The 21,789-nt window shown below is 43.0% G+C and overlaps 1 protein-coding gene across 1 annotated transcript in view; it reads right to left on the reverse strand.

Annotated features, from left to right (window-relative positions):
* Positions 1-12,171: 12,171 nt before the first annotated feature.
* LMNB1 (lamin B1) overlaps positions 12,172-21,789 on the reverse strand; it is a 45,869-nt gene continuing 36,251 nt past the window's right edge. Inside the window, exons 9-11 of the mRNA XM_081054131.1 lie at positions 20,080-20,199; positions 15,411-15,515; positions 12,172-12,989 (exon numbers count right to left, since the gene is read on the reverse strand). Coding sequence (XP_080910257.1) covers positions 12,948-12,989; positions 15,411-15,515; positions 20,080-20,199 — 267 coding nt within the window. The 3' untranslated portion in view covers positions 12,172-12,947. The remainder of the gene's footprint in view (positions 12,990-15,410; positions 15,516-20,079; positions 20,200-21,789) is intronic.

The raw sequence follows: 21,789 nt of genomic DNA on the forward strand, positions 1-21,789 counted from the left end.
GACTATTCAAGGGTGTCATTTAAAACAGAAGGACAGATAAGGAGCTTCCCAGACAAGAAAAAGCTAAAGGAGTTCACCAACAAACCAGTATTATAAGGAATCTTAGACGGACTTCTTTAAGATAGAAAAATAAAATAAAAATTACGAATAATGAAATGGCAATAGCTACATATCTATCAACAATTACTTTCAATGCAGATGGACTAAATGCTCCAATCAAAAGACTTAGGAGGGCTGAATGGTTAACAAAAGAAACCCTTACATCTGCTGCCCACAAGACTCATTTCAGATGGAAAAACACACACACACACATACAGAAAGTAAAGGGATGGAAAACAATATTTCATGAAAATGGAAATTTAAAAAAACCCAAATTGCTGGGGTAACAATACTTACACCAGACAAAGGAGACTTTAAAACAAAGACTATAAAAAGAGAGAAAGAAGGACCCAGTAATCCCACTTTAGGGTATTAAGCTGAAGAAATTCAAAATGCTACATCGATGCAGCACTTTACACAATAGCCAAGATATGGAAACAACCGAAATGCCCATCGGTAGACGACTGGATTAAGAAGCTGTGGTACATTTATACAATGGAGTATTACGCAGCCATAAAGAAGAAAGGAATCTTATCATTTGCAACAATATGGATGGTTCTAGAGAACATTATGTTAAGTGAAATAAGTCAGAAAGAGAAAGAAAAGTACTATATGATCTCACTTATATGCAGAATCTAAAGAAAAGAATATGTGAGTGAACTAATCAGACAGTTTTGAGGACACAAAGAAAAAACCGAGAGTTGTTAGATGGGCGGGGGGGGGGACGGGGCGGTGGGGATAAGGGGAAAGGTGAAGGGATTAGGAAGCAGCTGGTAACCACAAGATGGCCTCAGGGTTTTTGAAAATTAATTTGGGGAACTTATTCAATAATGTTGTAAAGATTTTGTTGGGTATCCGGTGGACATGTGTCCTATTTGGGAGACCACATCAGGGATACTGTGGATGCCTGATCATGGCATTGTACACCAGAAGCTAAACATTAATGAATGCCAACTATAATTTTATATATATAATGTGATGGTTCAGTGTGAGGTCGGAGGGATCGTGGATGGGGGGAGGGGGGTTCACAGTGTGAGGGATATAAATGATGAACGTCTAAGTATTACCTTGTCTTGTACACCTGAAACTAATAAAAAAAAAATGCTACATCAAGGGGACGTATGCATCCATATGTTCATTGCAGCGTTGTTTACACTGGCCAAGATATGGAGGCAGCCTGGGTGTCCATCAATGGAAGAATGGATAAAGAGGAGGTGGTACTTATATAAACAATGGAATATTGCTCGGCCAGGGAAAGGAATGGGTTCTTGCCATCTGTGGCGGCATAGATGGACCTGGAGGGCACTGTGCTGAGTGGAGTGTCAGACAAAGAAAGACAGATGCAATGTGATCTTGCTTATATGTGGAATCTAAGAACAAAATTAACAAACAAAACAGAAAGAGATTCATAGATACAGAAAACATTTTAATGGTTGCCACATGGGAGGAGGGTTGGGGGTGTGGGTGAAAAAGGGGAAGGTGTTAAGACATACGGATTGGTTGCTACAAAGTATTCATGGGGATATAGGGCATAGCATTATGAATATGGTCAATGATATGGTAATAACTATGTATGGTCCCTGGTGGGTACTAGGCAGGGGGATCACTTCTTAAATTGTGAAAATATCTAACCACTATGCTGTACACCTGAAATTAACATAAAATAATAATTAATGTCAATTGTAATTGAAAATTTTAAAAAGGGGGGCAAAGGTGAAGAGGAATAAGAGGTCCAAATTTCCAGGTATAAAACAATTAAGTTATGGGGGTGTAATAATCAATAATATTGTAATAGCATAGTATGGTGTCAAATGGTTGCTGAACTTATCATGGTGATCACTTCTTTAGGTATATAAATGTTGAATAACTATGGTGTACCCCTGAAACTGATATTATACTGTATGTTAGCTATGTTTTTAATAAAAATCTTAAAAAGAAAAACAAAACCTCACCAGTCACCTTTGGACATGCTAAAGAACCAAATCACTATTCTGATACCTGCTTCAAAAACCTATCTTGTGGTGCACTGTACCTTGGGGTACAATTTATGAAAGAACGTTCTTCGGGGAAGACTTACACATGTAGAAATAATGTGGATCTAAATGAAATAATCCATCTGCCTAATGGTCATTAACAGACGCTAACACCATTAGCTGATGGGGAACTTTATAATGGAAGAATCAGACCCTCTACACCTACACCTACATATCAATCTTGACAAAAATGAGAAAAGCTGACATTATGTCCCTCTTGAGGTGATACAATAGGAAGTACACAGAGACACCCATGAGCTATTCTTGCTGAGAAACTGAACCTGAGTCTGACCAAGCACTGCTGTCATTTGCAGGCACAAGTGGGACAAAGAAATTGTTAAATGACGCCACCAGCAGGGCTTCTCAACAGCAGCCCTATCACCATTTAGGGCTGGATAATTCATTTGGAAAACTTATAAAACATAGGAACAAATGTAACGTGGACCTTGTTTGGATTCTGATTGAGGAAAATAAACTGTAAGAAAAACACACAAAAAATCATGAGACTAGCAGGGAAGAAAAAACCCCATGACCTGATAAGACTGGAAGGTGCCAGTGAGGAGGCTATTCCAGGTCAGACAGTCATACTGCTGAGATGAGGCTTCCCACCGCCCTGTGGGAACACCAGGGAGAAATGGCCACAAGCTGCCCTGAAGCCCCAACTCTCTACTTCGAGAATGCGTGCAGGTGCACTGACACATGCCTAGCTGTGGTTTGGGAGGCAGTGGGGTGGGGTACAGCAGTGACAGGGTGTGGGGACAAAGCCCCAGAAAGCAGTTTGCAGGCTATCGGCCTCAAATAAAAAAGTGCTGGATTTAATGAGAGATTTAACAGCTTGACTGTTTGCTTGGGAACATACCTAGTGTGGGGACAAAGCTCCAGAAAGCAGTTTCCAGGCTCTTGGCCTCACGTGGAAAGGTGCTGGCTCAGGTAGTAAATGGCCATCAACTGTGATTGGATGGCCATCAGCTGTGGCTAGTTGGCCGTCAGCTATAACCAGTGAGCCATTGGCCACTAATATAACTGCCACGGCTACGCTAGCAGGAAAATGGGGGCTAGCAAGAAGATGGTGGCTGAGCTAGCAAGAGCGGATTGCAGCTAGCACGGCGGAGTGCGGGTCACAGACTGCAGAGAAGTGAACAGCAGGTGGCAGATAGTGTGGCTCCTGTTTCCTGTGTCTCCAACCCAGCCTCCAGCGAGAATATAGTGGTCTGACTCCCCTACCTATGGCTCCGTGGGTGTTCCTGTTTGGCCTCACCACATCCTGTGTTCTTGTGTGGGGAGCGGGAGCTGAGACCCCGCAGGCCGCCCGCACAACACAGGGGTCAGCACGCTCTCTGTTCTCGCTGCGTCTCACAAGGTGAATCCGGGAAATCCAGGTGCTCAGCTTGCCAGCATAGCTGCCCAGGGGCAGGGAGGGCTGCCTGACAGGACTCCCCAGCCCTGGACCGTAAGTCTTCCCGACTGTTCAGTACTGGTCCAGTGCCCCGGCAGGCAGGCAGAGGGACCACTTCAAGGGCACATCCTCTGTGATCCATCCCAACACGGGACAAGGAGAGTGGGCTCCAGGGCCTAACAGAGAGGTGCCACCCAAAGGATGAAAAGAGAAAGCTTTGTGAGTTAAACCCCTCTGTGGTCCAAAATGAATTAAAAACATCTAGAAAGAGGACCAAAAATGGGGTGGTTCTCCTTGAGGAAAACTTACCAATTTAAGAAGTATTCTGAATCTGAAAATACACCCCACATACACACACATACATGCATACGTGCACATTAAAGAACTGTCACACACACACACACACCCTTATAAAAACTCTTTGACTGGCCAACTCTTTATCGTAAATATCAGCAGACCTCAAGGTGAAGTCCTCTGAAACTCCTTTGTCGCCTCTCTTCCCCCTCCCAGGCCCCGAATTAAGTTCAGTACCACTCAAGAAAAAAATGTCTGAGAACGGGGTTGCTTGTGGAGAAAAAAAATGAGGCAGCCAGTGTGAGAAGCAACAGGGAGGATTCAGGGAAGAAGTGCTGAGTGCCCTGCTGGTGCCAGGGGATTGGAGATGAGCAGAGGACACATGTGTCTCCAGAACTTCCTGGTAGCTCTTCTGAACGTAACAGAGGTCACCAGCCCCAGATGGGGACAATTTGCCATATGATACAAATCAATTAATGGGTAGCACATATGGTCACTCTCCTGCTCCTCCCATCTTCTTGGAACTGAACGAGCCCCTTCACACAACAGCCTTCTGGAAACCTGTCAGGATCCTTGTTTCCCCCAGAGCCAGTATCAGTGGCATTCACTTGTTTCCCAATTATAACCATCCAAAGTCAGTCACGTCCGGTCAGCCATTGCCTACCGAGTCTGTTAAAGAGAACACACTGAAAAACAAATTGCTTAATAGCAAGGCGCCCTGTGTTACCCCATTACAGGTGTGCTCTCGTTACTGTAACTTAGGATTCACATCCAAAGATGACATAAGCACCCTACGACTTTCCTTTATTTCATAATTCAGTGTTTGCCAACCTTCCATCATTCACTTTGAGAAAGAGCTGCCAAAGATGCGTAGTGACTTCTAGCACCCTGGGTGGGGAGAAGGGAATCCACCCTGGCTGGTGCCAGAAGCTTTGGCTGGTGACAGACCCTTCAAGCTCCTTCCCTAGCTGAAGGCTTGAATTAGTCTTTAAATAAAAACCTGAAATCCACCTATCGCCGTTATCAAGGACAGCGCGATCCTGTCATCTCAGTTCCAGGATCAAGCACGGAGTCCATGTTCAGCATTTGTGCCGAGCACCACGGGAGGACAGCTCCGATTCAGCGGCATGCAGGCCCCGAGCACGGCGAGGGCACTAAGGAGAAGGACGGCCGACTGGCACGAGCCAGATTTTCGCAGTGTTTGGGTCTCAGTGGAAAACTCGGAAGTGATGGCCAAACATGTTCCAGAAATCCTCTTATGTCCCGTTGGAGCGCTGAGCACACCGAGCACCTCAACAGTCTCTGTCATCTCTGGTTTGAAACAACAGGGGCAAAAGCAGCAGTGTGGCCAACCTGTCACAGGTACTGACAGAGTTCCCAAATGCCTCCTTCCTGTCAGAAAAAGAGAGCCAACAGGGACATGGCACATCCACAGGGTGGGCACAAGCCCCGTGACTGAAATGTTTGAATGATTTGGAACACATCATACGGTGGAGACCACGCCAGGGGAGAGCTGGCATTGGTCTCAAATGGAGAAATCCAAGCGCTCGTTCCAGAGCATCTAACTGGGAAACAGTCGTCTTCCCTCAATAGAATATTCAATTTTCAAAGGGGAAAAAGCAGAGCTTGCTCTTCATCAAACTGAGTGTTGCTTTGCAAGTCTCCAGCCGAGTGCAGGGTGGGAGTGGGAGTGCATTATGAGCCCCTTTCAGGTATGGGTTTTTCTTTGCAGGTAACACACACACGGAGTCTATCTTTGGGCAGCTTTAGACCCAGACCCAGAATTTCCAGGTGCTTCCAGGTTCCAGCCCAAGTCCCATCAGTGACAGCAGGCACAAGCACCTCTCTGAGAACCTCAGGACCCTGAATTCCACCCAGCTGGCCGGGTGAAGAACATGATAGACCTCGGCAAGCTCCCCTTCCCCTGACACACTCCATCCACCGTGGAGTGCCTTGAATGGAGTGCCTGTGAATGTCGAGTCCAGGACCAGTGAGGAGACCAGGGAAACAGGCTGGGCTGCGTGCAGGCCTGTGGCGCCTTCTGTTGCCCACGTGGATTCCCCCTGGAATCTGATCACTCCGGCGCCTGTCCTCCACCTGCACAAGGGCACCCTCCCTGGCTGGGGTTTGGACGGATTGATCCAGGGCTAGCACAAAATGGCCCTTAGGACCACCTGCTGTATCCCTTAGCTAATACCACGCCAGGTGGTGATCAGTTTTCAATAAACTCAAATAACCCTAATAGGAAGTCAAAGAATTTGAACAAAGTGTAATCACACTTGTCATGACTTGTGGGGGTTTCTGCAGCTGAGCTCTTCCAAGGCTGTCATCTTGGAAACTCTGCCTCCAACTAGACAAATCCTTCCTAACGGCCATTTCCCATGAGACCGGTTGCCCCTGAAGCCTGCTGGGTGCGGTGCCTTCCTTTTAGAAACACACTTAACATGTTTCCGGATTTGTGTGGCTATTTCATTGATGCCCGCACTGAGCTATAAGCTCCATCATGGTCAGGATGATATTTCCTTTTACTCAACATTTTGCCAATGCCTGGTACACAGCATGGCATTTAGTTAAGTGCTTAATAAATATTTGTTGAATTCATATTTATTCATGACATGACTAAAAAGGTGATGCTTCCAGTCGTCTCAATAGCCTTCCTTGTTTAAACATTCAATTGACCAGGAGAAATGTTAACTCTGACCAAGTTTTCACTTGTAGACTTACTTACATATAGTACTAACAGCAGCGAACAACCCTGTCATTTCATCAGTCTCGCCTTCCTTCCCAGTTCCCCTAATCAAAAAATTTGAAGTAATCATTAGTTTTAAATTCCTATTTACTTATTTAAACCTACGATTATATATTGGTATAATCTTTCCACATGACCTAATTTAATTCTCCCATCAATTCTCAGTAACAGGACTTTTAGTCTCAATGTACAGATAAGCAAACTGAGAAGCAGGAATGTTAGCCTTTTCAGGCTCACACCACTAAGTGACAGCAACTTAGTGTCCTAGCTGCTGCTCTTATCAGCGGCTTCCCATTCACAGAGCTAGTTCAGGGGCAAAAGCAGTGCTGCTGTTCAGTCTATTTGCAGCCTGTCTATGGAGAAGGCTCATCCGTGTGGGAAAGTACAAATTTGGGACATAACCCATGACTACTTGGCATGTTTTTTAAAGAATGGTTATCATTAAAAAAAAAAAAATTTAACATCCTTTGTAATTAATCAGAGCTGAATCACCAGTTCCAATAATTCCTGTTGTTCAGTCTTCCTGCACTGCCCACTAGGATAACTGGTGTGCTTGGGTCATTTTTAACAAGTCCCAGATACATGTTGCTTCACTGAGGCCCAACCTGCTTCGACAGCTTGTCTCGTCCTCCACCCCCATTTAGCTTATCTAACACTGACTACCCCCCACAGGAGACTTAAATCAGAATGCTTCATTACCTCCCTGATGTCAGGCGAAGTACGTCCAGAAACACAGCCCGCTCAGGAAAGGGCAGTGTGCAGGCGGCTCTGTCAGAAATGCAGTGGGAGGGAGACCGGTGAGATCAGACCAAGTTCTCAAGAAAACAACTGGGTCCCCGACCTTGGTCTTCCTGCTGCTTGGCTGCACAGTGCCTGGCAAACCAAATCCCCCGCCCTCGTGAATGGCTGAAGGAATGACAGTGAATAAATGACTTACCCTCTGCACACTGGCGTCCCATCAGCAAAACAGGGATACTACCACTCACCCAGTGTGGTGCTGAAAGCTTTAAGGTAAGTGACACCTGGCTTTGTCAATGTTCCATTGATCCTTTCCCTTTCTCCCGCCTCCCTCTTTTTGGATCTTATTTGCTTTTCTCTCCTCCTCCATGAGAATAAAACTATTCCGTGTGTAAAGTGGTATTTTGTGCTCTCTACACAGTGTCAGAAGAGCCTGCATTTCTAGAACCCTGCCACCACCAGTTTCTTAGTTGGGTCCCCAAAAGTTCCCCCAAGTACATGACACAACTTCGGGCTACTATTGGAATTTAAGGCATGAGGTCACCCTGAGTCACCGAGAACAGCCCACTCTGGTGCCCTAACCCTTCCTTCTCCACAAAAGGACCCTTCCCAGCTTTGTGACAGATGCACCACTTTCCCTGGTGACTCCCAGGCTGCACCTCTCAGAGTTCAGTCCAGACCCTCTATCTGTGACACCGAACGGCGAGAACTATGCAACAGGAACTCAGTGAATGTTTTCAGCTCTTGTTTTTGCCAAGGTTCAAATTTCCTAACAATTTTTCTCTTAGCAGAACAAAACCTTGAGAAATGATCTAATCAGGCAGCTGGGAAAATGGTCCATAAGAAAATTGGCGCCAGGAGGAGCTCGGGTTCAGTCCCTTGTTGACACCCGGTGGAAGACAGCGTAACAAAGGAGTAGGGAGCTGGCAGCTAAGGGGAAGGCTCGGTCACGATCCCAGGCTTTGGAAGAGAACATACCAGCTGCCAGGCGCTCAGTCAAAAAGGAGTACAGCTCAAAGGCGGGGTGAGCTGGGAGGCTCCCTGGCTCAGATGTAAATGGAGGGAGAAAGAGAAAAAAAAAAAGGAACAAGTGACTTGGGACTCACAATTTGGGAAACTAGATAATAAACAAGTCCTCTGAAGAGCCCTCTGTCAGGAAGCTAGAAAGCCAGGTTCCGCCAGAGCTGAGACCTACTCACACAATGAGACATCTGTGTCCCTCTGGTGTGGTCACATAGCGGCCACTTTAGCTAAACTTAACTCACGGGACACAGGATTATATGGAAGGGGGTTGTGGAAATATCCAAGTGTATTCAACAGACCAAACCAGATAGTTTGAAAATCATCATCCAGGTTGAGTCACAAAACACTGAGGAAAACTAAATACTCATGAAAGTACATGCGCAATTATATGGGGAGGTCTGCACCCAAAGCTGGATAGATGCTGGTGGCAGAGAGGGCTTAGGGTACACAGCTGTGGGCCACGTGGGTCATGAAAGAAGGCGTAAGGGGCAAGCGAGGGTTTTCTTATTTCACATCAAAGAAATCAACACCAATATTGAAGAAAATGGCATACAAAATGCAGAGAAATCTTTTGGATCCACAGACTGGGGCCCACCCATGTGAAGTAACACACAGCCAAAGAAGTATAAAAACCACTGAAATGGAACAAGAGCTGCATTTCTCTAAGCACAAACGTGGCTGGCACTTAAAGTGAGAATTCTGATTCAGATCGGCGGAGGGAGCACTGACATAATAAATCTAGGCGAGTACGTGTTTTATTGTTATAAAGTAATTAAGCTACTGAGCAGGCTGTCTCCCTAAACTGAGACGTGCATTTTGTCTCTGGAGAAATGTCAGCACAAGACAGGATTTACTGTGCTGGTAAAAGTGAGGGGAAACACAAGTGTGGGAGTGAGAGGTAGGAGGGAGGAAGTGAAGCGATTTCACATCGGGGTCTGGTGCAGGTCTCCAGGGCCAAGGAACTACCTTCTACCTCCAGAATATTCTCTGCCCTCACTCTGACCCTCCAAAACAGCAAAGGAGCATCCACTCCCAGGATTGTTCTCTTAATTAGCTATTCTTCCTGTTCAACACTTAATGTGAAACTCTCCAACAACCTGAAATATCTTTTGAGTTTCACACATATTTTGCCTAAATGGTTTCCTCATTCCCCTCAATTTGGCTCTGAACGTCCCTCTAGTAAGGCAAGCAAATGGCAGAAACAGAAACAGAATTCACTGCCTCCTTTGGTGCCTTTTTTTTTTTTTTGATAGGAGAGGGAAGTAGAGCCAGTCCCAATTTCAGAATTCTGGGTTTTGCCACATAAGTATCGTGGGAATACCAGAACCTTACTTCAGGGGCTCAAAAATTTGAACCCTAACCTATTCTCCTTTGGTGGTACCTCCTAAAATTCATATCCATGTTGCTACTTCATACAATAGAACTAAAAAGATCTGTATTTTGTTTAGAAATCAATAATCCAGAGGCATGGATTATTTAAAGATTCTTTTCAATTTCTCATTTTGTTTTTCACCTGTGTTTTGGCCAGAAAGAGAAGGGGTATTCAAATAAATTTCTTTGTAAATTTAAGATTTGATGAAAGGGATGGTGGGTAAAGAGATTGCAACCAAGAGAAACATGACTTAGGATAGGCATCTCACAAATACACACACATGCAAATCAATGTATCTATGTATGATGGCAGTCTAAACTGACAAGGACAACCTTCCCTCCTTCCACTACAAAACTGATAAAATGTAACTACATTTTTGTTGTACTATAGAGCCAAGCTTAAAAGAACAAGAAATGTCTAAGTACCACAAAGGAAGAAAGAACTAAACTCGAAGTCTGAAATGTAAGGCTCAGGCGCTGAGAGTTGAGGATAGGACACCTGGCTCTGAGTCCCCAAAGGAGCAGACCTAGCTCAGGGGCTGCTGCATAAAGCACAGAACCCAGTGCTGCCAGCCAGCCCAGAGCAAAGGCAAACTTCAGTTTTAGGGGCTTAGGTGCGTTATCTGTGAAATACAGCGCAACCAGGTATAGTATCGTAGTGAATTTTCACTGCCACGTGAGAAAAACAATAAAAGTCTGAACCACTACAATCACTGGGGAGCTGGCACAGGACACCTCCAAATTACTCCATAGCAACACCATCAAAACTCTGGGACAAGGACCTCTCACAAAATTAACAACTCTTGCTGAAGACGAGTTCACAATTCTAAAAACCCCATGATGAAGCAAACATACCACTGCAGAATCAGCAGAAGCCACTAACAGAAAAATTAGCATCCCTAAGAATGTAAGAAAAAAAAAACTAATTAGGGACTGTACAATAAATGATTATAATGGTTTTTAAAAGAATAGAAACTATAATGAAAAAATTAAGTTGAAAAAAGAAAGGCCGAGTTTGGAAAAAAATCAACGGCAACTTTAGAAATGAGAAAGTATCAGCAATGAAATCAGAAACTCAATGGGTGGGACAAACAGCTGACACAGGGCTCAGAACAGAATCAGTGAGATAAATACAAAGCAGTTACTGAGAATACAGCATAGAAAAATCTAAAACATGAAAGAGGATAGATTCGGCAGTAGTCTAAAAGAAATCCCACGAGGGCAGAACAGCAAAGGGAGGTAATATTCAACAAAATAAGAAATACATCCAGAATTTCCTTAGTGAAGAAAACAGATGAGAGCTGAACAAGAGGAATAAAAATAAATCTGAATAAAAATAGTGGTGAAAACATAATAATCAAAGATATAATGGGGGGGAGATGAACTCATGCTTGTTATAAAATAGTTCAATAATGCAGGAATGCCTTTTTGTATGTTATATCTCCAACCTCCACTGATAAGTAGACACAATACAGAGGCAGCCTGTGCTCTGACACTCTGCCTCTCTAATAGTCTGGAAGAGCCGTAGGTGCAGCTCACTTCGAGAAACGTGTTTCGCCTAAAGTTTGTCAGTCTGAATAGACTTAATTTACCACCCACACAGCCAGAGACACAAACCTGAGTCCTGGATTTTTACTCTAAATTTCACTAGAGTGTATACTACTCTTCTGCATTATAACTGCCAATTTCTCTTAATTTCTAACTGATTAAAGTGTTGATTTCTATAACCTAATTTAGCCAGCAACCGAGTACCTGGAGCGCTTTCTGATGACAAGAACCCCATCTTGTGGCAAAATTCTGCAGTCAGGTCTGGACATGCACTGCTTTGCCATTCCCATTCTGAAGATAAATCTGCGTTGAGAAGTTATCACTTTATCTGCTTCACCAGACAAAATTTCCAACTGAGCATTTATCTTGTGTCTGCAACGGCACCAGAGAATGCAGTAAATCTGCAAAGCACAGTAGTTCTGGGACTTTGTGAGTTATTTTCCAGTGAAAGCTGGTAGTCTTTGCACAGCTTACTGCAGGAATATTTTAAGAGAAAAGCAAACACTGACTGTGGGTTAGCTTCTGAAATGTTATCATCTGTTGGATATGGTTCAGATATTCCACTTTCTACAAGATGAATTCACTTAGCTAAAGCAATCACAAAACAAAAATTCCCGAAACGCTTAACAAATGACAGCCTGATTACCACCATACCTAACACAGCTACCCCACATAGCACATGCTGGCCTATTTCATATTATTCATACCTTACTCCTCTAAAAGGTGGCTTTCAATCAATCTTTTCCTTATTTTAAAAGACAGTAAAACTAGGTTCCAGAAATATAATCTCCATTTTCCTTTAAAAGAAATACCTTCCTCAGTGTCTTCTCCCACTGTCTCCATGTTCCCATTTTGAAAGGTCTTGTCAATAAGCTAAAAAATGGAAAGCACTGAGCATAAGTTTAAAAAGACAGTAGATTAATATTAAAACAGCTTTTTATTTGTTAATAGTCACATAAGAAATTTAAGCAAGTTACACTATCTTAAAAAAAAAAACACAACTAACTCATTTTAACTGAAACCCTCCCCTTCCTTTCCCTCCCCCCATTCCCCTCAGGAATTGAGAATCTAAAAGAAGTAACCATAAAACAAAGTTTTGTGGAATCCTTCATCCAGAGTGCTTACATGATTAGGTTAATATTGCCATCTTACAAAATTTCTCTTTTCTATTTTTTAAAAAAAATTTGTAGCCTTGATTGTTCATTACAAAAAAAAACAATTCAGTACAAAATTTTGATATATTGAAAAATGCTTTTCCCCTCCCTCACAGCACCGTTATATATAGCAGAGAATGATCAAGAGCAGATTGCTAATCTAGATGGAGCAATCTTCAAATTATGCCCAAACACACAGTGGTTTATTGACCCAACCCTCCCCTTCTCATAAGAACTTTAAAAAAAAAAAAAAGCCCCAAAAAACAAAAAAAACACATACAAAAAAAATGTCAAAAAATTTGAGGGACCCTTTCCAAACAGTACACATTGTCAATAATTCACATCTTGCAACACAGTATATGGATATGGTTTCTTTTACAAAACTTTCAGTGTCAAAAAGGAAATTAAGGCCATCAGATTCGCAGCTTAAAAATTCACATAAAGGAAATATAAAAATATTCTGTGCTTCTGAGAAGGCTCTGCACTGTATGTAAGGATTTCCATACTTCTTTATTTTGAGGAAGACCGCTGACTTGAGAAGTTTACATAATTGCACAGCTTCTATTGGACATTCTCGGGGCTCCCTGATGAGAAAAACAGAAAAATTAGTGCTGAGAAAATGGATCACAGTATTTGAAGGTAAGACAAGAGATACTACAAATCCCTGTTACCTATCTTCAAATGGACCCTTATCCTTTTTAATTGTCTCTTAGGGACTTCTTCCCCAAAAAACTCCCAACAAATTCCAGAGCAGTAATTCAACTCCAGCTGTACACTCAAATCCTGAGTTTTTCAAAAAAAAAAAATTCTGATCTGGGTTCGTAAATCAACGAAATGAGAATTTCTCATTTAACTGGTAAAAGTATCTATTTTTATAAAATTTTAAAGCTCCCTAAGTAATCCCAATATTCACCTGAAGTTGGAAACCACTGTTCACTAACCTTCTATAGCTCAGGAAACAGGAGACCATGGACTCTCTCTGAATAACCAGAGCAGAGAACACACTGGCTGGACCCTCGGCTTTCACATCCCAAAGCACCTGCATTGGGTTCATCCTCAAGTGTGCTCATCACAAAAACTTCTCATCAGCTCCAAAGGCCACTGGATTCTTTCTCTAGGGTGAAGTCAAATTGGCTGATCTGCCCTTCCATCTTCCCTCTTTTAAACGCTGACATCATTATTTTCTCTGATCACAAAAGCTAAAAACCTCACACATCTTTACCCTTTTTTTCTTGTCTCACCCACACTCAGCCGGCATGCCTGAAGGAACCTCCATCTGTATAGTCCCTCAGTGTCTGCTATCTTCCTTCTAGGGTCTCAGTTTCTCCTCTGCACCAAAGTGTGCGGCAGCTACCTGTATCCCAGACTATGTCAATTTAACACCTTCCAACTGCATCTCTCATACACGCTACAATACGCTGGATGGGAAGATACACTTGATGCTTCAGTCTTGACATTTGCCCTATAAAGAATTAAAAACATCACCACAAATTCTTTGCCGTTCCTCCCGTCAGTAGAGGAGACTGCCCTCACCTGGAATCGGAGCTGGCCTTACACCTTCCTTTGACTAAGAGAGTAAGGTGAAGAGGGCCGCCGTGTCCGTTCTGGGCCCAGGCTTTCAGAGACCTAGTGCTCTGTGTTTCCACCTTCTTGGCAGCCAGCTGCCATGCTGTAAAGCTTGGGCTAAACCACCAAATGATAAGCCACATGGAGAGACGTGGAGAACAACCCAGCCCCAGACAGCTGAATTCAACTGCGTGACTGACTTCAGTCTCCATCGGGTGGAGCAAACAACATTGCCTGCTGAGCCCAGTCAAACCACAGAATCATGGAAAAAAAGAAACAGTTTTAAGCAACTAAGTTTTGGGGTGATCTGTAAATATAACAACAGATCATTCGAACACCATCAGACCACTGTCATCTGCTTTCTCATACCCAAATAATTACCCATCCTTCAAAATACCGGACAAGCATGTTTCCCAGACATCTTCTCAGCTATTCTGGGGGCCATCTCAGCTACTCAGTGCCATCTCCGGTGTCTGCCCTTCTAGAACTCCTGATCTGAGCCACTTGTCTGGCACCTTGAGGTATCTTACATTGTTATTCTACTTCCAGTCATTATAATGCTGCTATTAAGGGCATGAAATGGATTCTGTGCTTGTTTCTTATTAAAACCAAGCTTAAAACATCTGTTCTTAACTATGCCTTCAAATTGTATGAGGAAGTGTCCAAGCCAAAGATTCATTCTACCTCCTAGAACCTACCTCACGTGGTTCTCAACCAAGGGGCTGAACACATAAGATAATGTTTATCTAGAGTAGGACTGGGGCTAATGAAGCAAAACGAACAGCTTTATAAATCTGGAGACGGAGTCTTTCAAGGATAAGGATAGGAGCTTTGATTAATGATCAGACTCAAATAGCTTGAGAATATAAACTGAAGGCTCATTAGTTATTAATAATTCCAACTTAATTAACTGAAATCAAATTTGGAGTTTCTTTATTTCAAGGGCTCTCAAAAGCCCAAGCATCAGCTAAAATCTGTCTTGCAATTAGATGGTTAGGAACTCAATATAGCAACAATTGTGTTTCATACCGAAGTGGAATGTTGCTTTGTTATTTTTTCAAGTTTATATGCAGAAGTTTGCTCTCATGTAGTAATCTAAACTTCTCCATCACAGAATCCTGAAGTAAATCATGTACAGCATTCCAATCTGTATATATTTTTATAAGTGACATACATATCCTATCACAACATGTTATGGACATTATAAAACAAAAGACAAAACTGAAATTGGATGAGAGAGCAGTTTTAAAAAGGAGTGTTACCGTTCTCTTCCAGTACCCTGATGTACTCTCTGGAATACTCACTCAGGAAAAACAAACCCCACTTTTAGATCGCTGATCTGGCTCATCGATAGCGGGGGAAAACCAAACTCCACTACTGGTCTTAGTTTTCATGTAATTCTGTTAATAAAATTTAAAACAAATATACTGAAGTAACACCTGCTGGTGGAAAAGTTCTTCCTCCACAGCCACTTCCGCTGCCTCCTCTTCTTCTTCCTCCTCAGGGATGGTGGTTTTGAAGACTGTACTTCTCTGAGCCACCTCCTAGAAACAACAGTCGTTTGATCTGAAGTTAAAACCACACTTAATCACATGGTATGGGGGGGAGGGGAATTTTTCTTAAGTTTAAGAAAAAGCATTCCTACATCAGGGATTTTTTTTTTTTTTAAGTGGTTCAACAGCAGCTTTAGCTACTGAACAGGAATTTTTGTGTAATTAGTAGTAGTTCTGACATCTTCAATATTCCCTGCAGGGGAGCTATTGGTATCCATTTGAAATACCTGCTGAGAAGTTCCCACTGCTTTTTATCCAATTCTGTTACTAAGAATTCTGTAAATGATTTGGGACACCAAATTCTTGTAATACTCAACATGAATTCAGAGTAAAGCTCTCAGGCTCCTAGCAAAGAGAAAGTGCTTAATAAATGCTGAATAAAATGAAGTTGAAGGCCAGTGGCTGTGATCTCAGGGACCATGGCGGCAATAGGGCCACCTGATGAATGACATGAAAAGAAAAAGCTCCTTTCAATCCTTCAATAGCTGGTTCCTCTGGAATGAAATAGAACCAAAACAAATCAGCCCTATTTACTAACATACTAGTGAAGTTCCCGTGTACCCCCACATAAAAAGATCTGGCATTCACTGGCAGGAGGTCATAAAGGAACCATTTGCATTTTCTACTGAAAGGCTACGTACAGCTGACCTTCCTGTAGAGAATGCTGATTCGTACAAATGCAGCAAGTGTTTCTGTTGAAAACCAGGCTACTCTGATGGTCTGGCACCCATTTATGAGTGAGTGTCCTCGAGAGTGCGGCAGAGCGTCCAGTTTCACTCTGTACCATGTCCTAAGGTCACTCAAGAAAGATAACTCGTTCTTTGGAGGAAGAGGAAGACGCTGACGTCAGTCAAAGCTTATCTGAAATTTAACACAGACCAGCTGGTTTAAAATGGCTGAGGAAGAAAACCAAAAGTGTCACACAAATGAGACTTCAATTTTAAATATCTCCAAGAATATATTCTGTGAGTAAAGTAAGGTAGTAGTGTTTTGTGGGGAATTTTGGTAATTGTTGCAGGGCCAGGAAAAATGGACCATTTTGAGTCTCTCAGTCAGAAACCTCCGTTCTGTGAGATCAGTCTATGTATACACACAAATACCCATTTCACAAATATCACCCTGTTGTAACCAAATTTACACTAATAAAAAAGCATGTGACTCTTTAGATCAATTACAATTCTTCAAACTAAGATACGATTGGGAGATGGTGGCATACAAAACAGAAAAGATTTTCAAAGAGGTTTCAAAGTACCCAGATTTCCTCAACTCATCTTAAAAGAAGAGGGGACAAAATCTGTTACAGAATTTTCACATTCTAGCTTCTAGCAGCTGGTGCCAGTGTACACACATGCCACATGGAAGCATTGGCTCTTAAAGCTCTTGATGGAACCTGAGACTATTAGCCTCAAATGAGAAGCTTAGAAAACAGCAACTTGCCCAACTTCATTTATTTTGAATTACTTCAACATAACTACTTTTAATATAAGCCTGCAGTTAAGCACTTTTCATTTGATAGCATTTAAAAACCAATAACTCTAACGCAGAAAGCCTGTGTGTAAAATGCGTGAGCTAAATAATGTCTAAAAACTTAAGACAGAAAAATAATAGAACTAATTTAGAACTAAAAGTTGTTAGGAGGTTCAGGCCCAAGAAATTGTTATTAGTCAAGGTGATAACAGGCCAGTGTCTTTACCAAAAAAACTCCTCTCAGCAAGATACCCCACCCTGTCAAGTGTCCTGCAAGGCACACATCCGTGGTCTCTAGATAAAATGTAGTGCCTGCCCCGTAGGGCCTTGGGCACAGAAAGGCATGCCCATCTAACAGTATTCGGTTGTGCACCAAAGCCAACTAGGACCACTGTGCTCGTCTCTTCACAACTCTGCTCAGGAACGGCCTGTTGGAAACCTGAAATCACTACAGTAGGAGGAGTTACACACTATAAATCAGCAAATGCTACACCTCAGGGAGGTTCTGCTAATGGAGGAGCCGAATGTTAAACTGGTATCTCTGTAAAACATAAGTAATCATTTGCATCTACAAAAGTTTCGGTTATGCCTATATTCTGGAAGGTACAAAGTGACTGCTTTATTTTTTACATCCCTCATGAAAAAGTACTTTATTTCCCATGGCAAGATTTCCTGTTTTTAATCATCCAGCACCCCCTCCCTCATTTCTCAGTAAAAGACACCAGTTTCATGTGGGTGCCCATCTCTCCCATGGAGAGGTGACACGTGTCACAGGAGCCAAGTGGACCCAGCTATGGAGTGGGGAAGAAGGCTCAAGCTCTAGCTGTCTTCCTGACTCCAGGAACTGAGTTAGAGGAGGGCATGTGACCCGAGCTGGTACATGAGAGTGAAGCCCAGGATGGGGGCCTCTCGGGGGGAGCTGCTCTTTCCCACAAGAAGCCTGGAACGATGCCCCTCCAGGAGCAGCAGCCCAGGAGCAACCGGCAGTTGTCCTCAATCCATACGGGAGACAACTCGAGAAGCAGAGAGACAAGAGAGAGACCCTTGGGGACACTGGGTGAACCAATGGATCAAGACTACAATCTCTGGATTTTTGGTTCTGTGAAATCAGATAGTCCAATTATTTTAAAGCCAGTTTAATTGGGTTTGCTGACATTTTCAATGATGCAGAAAGAAGAAGAAAATAAACATAAAAAATTAAACTGACTTGAGCCAATTACCTTCAATGTTACAGAAAAGTGGTCTTTATGGTGGTAATTACAGATTGTTGCAAATATGGTCTGGGACCTACTAATAAACATGCTCTTACAGAATTAAATAAGTAAATACCAAAAGTTCTTGTCTGACAACCATGGGAATAAAGGAGAACTACATTCCTGATACTTTCATCACTTCTGACAGAAGTCACTTAATTGAGCCTAGCAAGCGGGAAGTAGAGAAGTGTGTTAAAAGAACAGATAAGCTGAAGAACTCATCTGACAGTCCGTGGTTTGAATGATGAGGGAAACCTGAGCTTCACGTGGCTTTAAGGAACGTCGTGGGTAACACTGCCATGTCGTGGTGTCCACTTTGTTCACATGTCACTGTGTCTACTGTGTGAGCCTTTAAACATGCTGCATTCCAGATATCCTCCTGTAGAGAGGGTTTTGAACTTGGAATGTTTTCACTCAGAAAAACACTACGGACAGCGACTCGACTCCATGGCTCACAAAAGCCTATTTCCGCACTCTTTTGCCTTATAACAGTGCTTTTCGATCTGAGCTAATCACCACTTTTAACAATGTTCTGAAAGAGACATATCCTCTGCCAGTTTCAGGCATCGGGGGACAGCAGCATAGCAGCTGCAGCAATCCCAGCTCCTGGGTGGCAGCACCAGCAACAGCCGGGAAGGACCGTAGCGTGCTGAGGGCAGGAAGCCAGCAAGGCCCCCCCACACAACAGGAGGCAGATGTCCACCTTGATGTCTGTGAACTCCTGAGGTATCTGGGAACACCCCCGACCCTGAGAACCTGGCGGTGCTGGGCGGGAAATTCCCAGAGGCACCCCCAAACCTCACACAACTATACTGAGGTCCAGAGAAAAAGCAGATGCCGTTTCATTTTCAGCCTCAGTCTGAGATGAGGAGCCTCTTCACTCGGCAGGCAGGATTCCTTCTGAGGAGCAGTCTAAACAGATGTCCACAGTGGGGGAAGGGTGGCAGGCGGCCGGGCACAGGCCTTCCTATGCAAACACCGCAGACCCCGATGGGAGTACTGTTAATCACTTGATTTCTCTGAACTTAAATGAAGGTCCACGTTTGATTTTTTAAAAAACTATCTAGTAAATTCTTACTGAATGTCTATTATGTGCCAGGCACATTGCCAGGAAAAAATCTGATTAAGCCCTTGCCCTCATTGTACTCACTGCTCTGGTGAGAGGACAGCCAGGCAAGCACCGCGCAGGGAGAGGTCCACCGGGCACCATGGAGGAGCAGAAGGAAACCCAGGGGAACACTGTGATCTGTCCTGCGACCACTCCTTCCTCTGCAGACACTCTCATCTCTCGGGGGTGGGGGGGGGTTGGAGGGGGGTGTGCCAGTGTGGGTAGGTAAGGTTCTTTGATAAGAATTCTAGGACTGCCATGTGGAAAACACACACCCCCAGCAGATCTCCAATCAGTTTCACAGTCTGAGAACTAGTAACAAGGTTGATAACATAAGCATTTACTAGAGGCCAGATACTGATCCAAGCATTTCCCAAGGACTGTCTCATTTATATTCTCATTATATTATTTCACTTCTACTGTTTTGTCATGTCCATTGTAAAACAAGAAGAAAACTAAGAAAGGTGAAGGAACTTGTCCAAAGTCACAAGACGGATACTGAACAGACTGACTCGAACCTGTGCTAATCATCAGTCCTCTGTGATGTACTCCTATTTCATTCCTAAAATCGGTAGTCAGCTTCATCTTGAATTACTCAGCAGCCTTGATCTGATGTAAGCAATCAATTACTTTACATTTCAATTTGATTTTTGCAAAGAAACCACACTTGCATGATGGACTTTCAGGCAAAACCGACATTGTAGTGGTACTGACAACATGGCCATACCTCTCCCTGAGAATTTTTTAATATAACCTTCACATCTTCCCCGGTGCCCCAAGAGTTCTGGTTCTTCCAGATGAGGTCCGTGGGAGGACTGGCTGTGACACCAGCATTTGCAGCCCAAATCTGGAAAAAAGAAAGGACGTCAGTTTACTCAAAACCCAGCCATCACACATGCCAATGACAACAACGTTACCATGAGAGCTGAACACCTTGTAGGACTGATTCTGCAAGTCTCGGGCTTGTGCCCTAGTTTCAGACTTGCTGTACAGTAACCAGCTCTGTCGAGGAGAACCCACAGCGCTTATCTAGGCCTCAGCTTCCCCATCTGATAAAGGAAAATGATGACACACAGGGCTCTGAAGTCAAACTACCTATACGCACATCCTGGCTCCTCTACATGTCAGCTGACCTTGAGAATGCTACTTTTGTCATCCATGTAACAGGACAGAAATAGCACCTATAATCCATGAGATTACCCACAGAGTGGCGGGCTTTCTCAATGAGTATCAGCTCTCACTGTCAGCATTCTTATTCTGTGGCTTTTATGGGCCATCCTTCCATGGTAAGGGAGCTTTCTGACCCCCCAGCCCCCCCCCCCCCGGTATATTCTGCAGCGACCTACAGCATCAACTGTGTAAATGACTAACGTCTCACAAAACTCTTACAGCAGACAGCCTGTCTAGAATCCTCTTATGGAAATTGGCATGTCTCCAATCAGGGACCAGTATCACAATACCCTGGAGTAGCTGAGGTTGAACTCCAAAAAGAACACAGGAAATGAACAAATCACACATCATTCAATGAATAATATAACTGCTACTGAAAGGCAATAATTCTCATAAGCATGGAAATTCTGTCATATTTTGTATGTATTATTGGCAGAAAAGTATGGATAAAGTGGAGAAAACTTTAGTTAAAAAACGTAGGTTTGAATCCTGGACCAGTCACTACACTCAATGCTCTCATCTCTAGAGATATTATCACCAATCCTAATCCTTTTAAAAGGTCATAGAAAAATAGACAGAAAAGTTTTCTGCCCCATAAACTGTTTTACAATATAAAGGGCTATATGATGGCAAAAGGAAGACTGGAGATGGTACAGCGGGTATAGTTTTAAATGGGAAGAAAACTACTAATTACTGATTAGGCGAGTCCTTCCTCTTTAGATGCTCACTCTAAAGCTTCCAGATCTCCCCTCAACATTATAGATGGAAAGAGCTACAGAACACTTACTGAGACAAAAATGAAAAATGGAACCAGATCTGGACAGACTTTCAGATTATGCGGAATGTTAGTGTCTTCCTAATTTCATGCAATTCTTTTCACTAGCCCATATGGAATCGCAGTTGGTTTAGCATTAGTAATAATCACATAAAGTCAGTAATCTTACTGGGTAGTTTAACCTAAAATGAACATGTCCTGAAGCTGTGTTATTCAATATGGGAACCATGTGTGGCTTGTGAGCCCTTGAAAAGTGACTAGTCTAAACTGAGATGCTGTAAGGATATCTGTAAATTTGAAGACTCAGCTCGAATAAAAGGTAAAATATCTGACATAATTTTTGATATTGAGCACATGTTGAAATGATAATACTTTGGATGTATTGTATTAAATAAAATGTAGTACTAAAATTAATTTCACATCTGTACTTTTGTTAAATGCAGCTACAAGAAAATTTAAAATTACCTATATAGTTCTTTTGTTTTTGTTCTA

This window comes from Rhinolophus hipposideros (genome assembly GCF_964194185.1).
Source record: "Rhinolophus hipposideros genome assembly, chromosome: 7".
NCBI lineage: Eukaryota > Metazoa > Chordata > Mammalia > Chiroptera > Rhinolophidae > Rhinolophus > Rhinolophus hipposideros.